A 2,332-nucleotide genomic window follows, 5' to 3' on the forward strand; every position below is an offset into this window, starting at 1 on the left:
GTATTTAGGACAGGCTCTCAAAGTCACTCTGGAGTACAGCCCTGACATCTCTGCAGAACAACATCAATTCTGATATATTCAATATGGGAAAAGTAAGTATGTAATTTCGTGCCAGATACTATGTTTCTGCATATACTCAGTGTATATACTAGATCTGGGAACACACAAGCAGAAACTAAAATTGAGACAATTATATCCAGTAACTTAATTTTTCTGGAGAACTGGGAATAGACTACCATTTGGCAGTGGGCCACCTTGATTCAGCTTATACAACACAAGTGTTCAATGGCAGCACAGTCTGAAAGCCAATGCTCTAGAGTGAGGTTTTTATTCTAAATTTCCAGAAGCTTATTACCAAAAGAAAGCCCAACAAAAGATGTACATAGAATACATCTCAAATAATGTATCATCAGTGGAAAACAGAACCATGAACAACAAGGTCTTTATGTACAAATAACTTCCTTAAACAAAATAAAAGAATTACTTTCTTTCCCCTAATGGCCAAGAAAGGAAGTGGGTGGTTGATGCAAGAATGGAATAAAAAACACCCTGGTGAGACTATCAGCTCTACCATTTATGAATTTTGACTTTTAGTAAATCATTTCATCTACATTTCAATGTCTTTACCTGCAAAAGTAAGAAAATATTTTTCTCACATGGTAGGACTGTTACAAAGTTCAATCAAGATAATGTAGATAACAGCACTCTGCAAATTATTGACATGTTCTACAAATATAACCTACATTTGGACAAGTGCTTCCTTTAAATGCAACTGTCAACTATTGGTGAATGTGCAATTCCCTTATCTCCCCTTTTACTTACCTGATGATGAGCAAAACATGCCAGTGCTGAGAACCAAGAAGGCTAGCATCATTCGACTCACGTGCAACCCAAACTTCTTGCACACAGCCCTAGGGAAAACACAAGATTATCAGCATGGAAAATATTAGGAATACACATCTCAAATCGAAGGAGAAAAACATGCACTACAGGTAACACTCAAGATCTAAAGTCAAACACAAAACTACCTTGACAGGTTTGTTAGCAATTCACTGTGCATAAGAAACCCAAACATTCTTGTTTCTGACACAGAAGAGAAGTTCTCTACCTAAAATAAAATGTATTCTTTACATGCTAATATTATACCTATCAAGTGGAAAATAGAATGATGTGGTGAAAAATAATAGACCTTAGATTCAGGTGGGCACACACTCAAATTCTGGCTCTGCCACTTACTAGCAGTGGAAGCCTACTCTGGTTGAATAATCTCTCTGTCTAATTCCTCAAGCATAAAATAAGGATAATAACACAAACTTTGTAAGGTTTCTGTGAGGACAATGCAAGGAAAAGTGCTTAGGAGAGTGTCTGGCACACAGTTGCTCAATAAACGGTAGTTGTCAGAAAAAAAAAGGCTAGGAGATAGATGAAAATGTGAGTAAGTGGTTATCTAAACCAGTGTTTCTCAAACTTAAATAATTACATATCTTCTTCTACTTCTTTCTCGTAGGTGTGAACCCCACAAATTAAACGTATTTAGGCATTACTACTGCTTTGCTTAGTCAATGTTTGTTCAGACACATCCGTGTGTTCATCATTTCCCAGCTCAGATTCCTTACTGCATTTCAGAGCTTCTTTCTGAAATAATTTTGCTTTTTCCTACGTATCTCTTTTAGAAGTTCTTTTAGTGAGAATCTGTTAATGATAAATTCTGTCTTTTTGGTTGGTTGGTTTCCTTTTCTTTCCTTTCTTCCCTCCCATCCTCCCACCCGCCCCACAGATAGGGTCATACTCTCTGTCACTCAGGCTGGTGTGCAGTGGCATGGTCATAGCTCACCGTATCCTTGAACTCCAGTGTTCAAGGGAACCTCCTGCCTCAGCCTCTCGAATGGCTAGGAGTAACTGTGACTAAAGGCATGTGCCATCATATCCAGCTCATTTTTTGTAGAGATGAGGTCTTGCTATGTTGCTCAGGCTGATCTCAAATTCCTGGGCTCAAGCAATCCTCAACGATCCTCCTGCCTCAGTCTCCCAAAGCATTGGGATTACAAGCTTCTTCCTTTTTTTTTTTTTTTTTTTTTCCTTTCTCTCTCTCATTTTTTTTTAACTGAAAATCTGTATTTAGCTCTTGGTCTTAAAAGATGGCTTAACCTAATATACAATTTTAGGATGAGAGTTATTTTCTCTCAGCACTTTGAAGATATTCTTTTTTGGTCTTCTGGCTGTTAAAAAGTCTTCTGTCAGTATAACTACCTAACACTCCTTTGTAGGTATTCTATTAGTCCTCTGACAACTTTTAAAATCTTTTTGTCTCTACTGTTTTACACAGTTTCAC

The 2,332-nt window shown here is 37.4% G+C and overlaps 1 protein-coding gene across 1 annotated transcript in view; it reads right to left on the reverse strand.

Annotated features, from left to right (window-relative positions):
* LOC105537449 (alpha-1,2-mannosyltransferase ALG9) overlaps window positions 1-2,332 on the reverse strand; it is a 104,534-nt gene that overhangs the window by 77,898 nt on the left and 24,304 nt on the right. The window contains exon 10 of the mRNA XM_011977061.1: window positions 823-911. Within this exon, the coding sequence (XP_011832451.1) occupies window positions 823-911 (89 nt within the window). The remainder of the gene's footprint in view (window positions 1-822; window positions 912-2,332) is intronic.

Source organism: Mandrillus leucophaeus, unplaced genomic scaffold, assembly GCF_000951045.1.
Source record: "Mandrillus leucophaeus isolate KB7577 unplaced genomic scaffold, Mleu.le_1.0 Scaffold172, whole genome shotgun sequence".
Taxonomy (NCBI): domain Eukaryota; kingdom Metazoa; phylum Chordata; class Mammalia; order Primates; family Cercopithecidae; genus Mandrillus; species Mandrillus leucophaeus.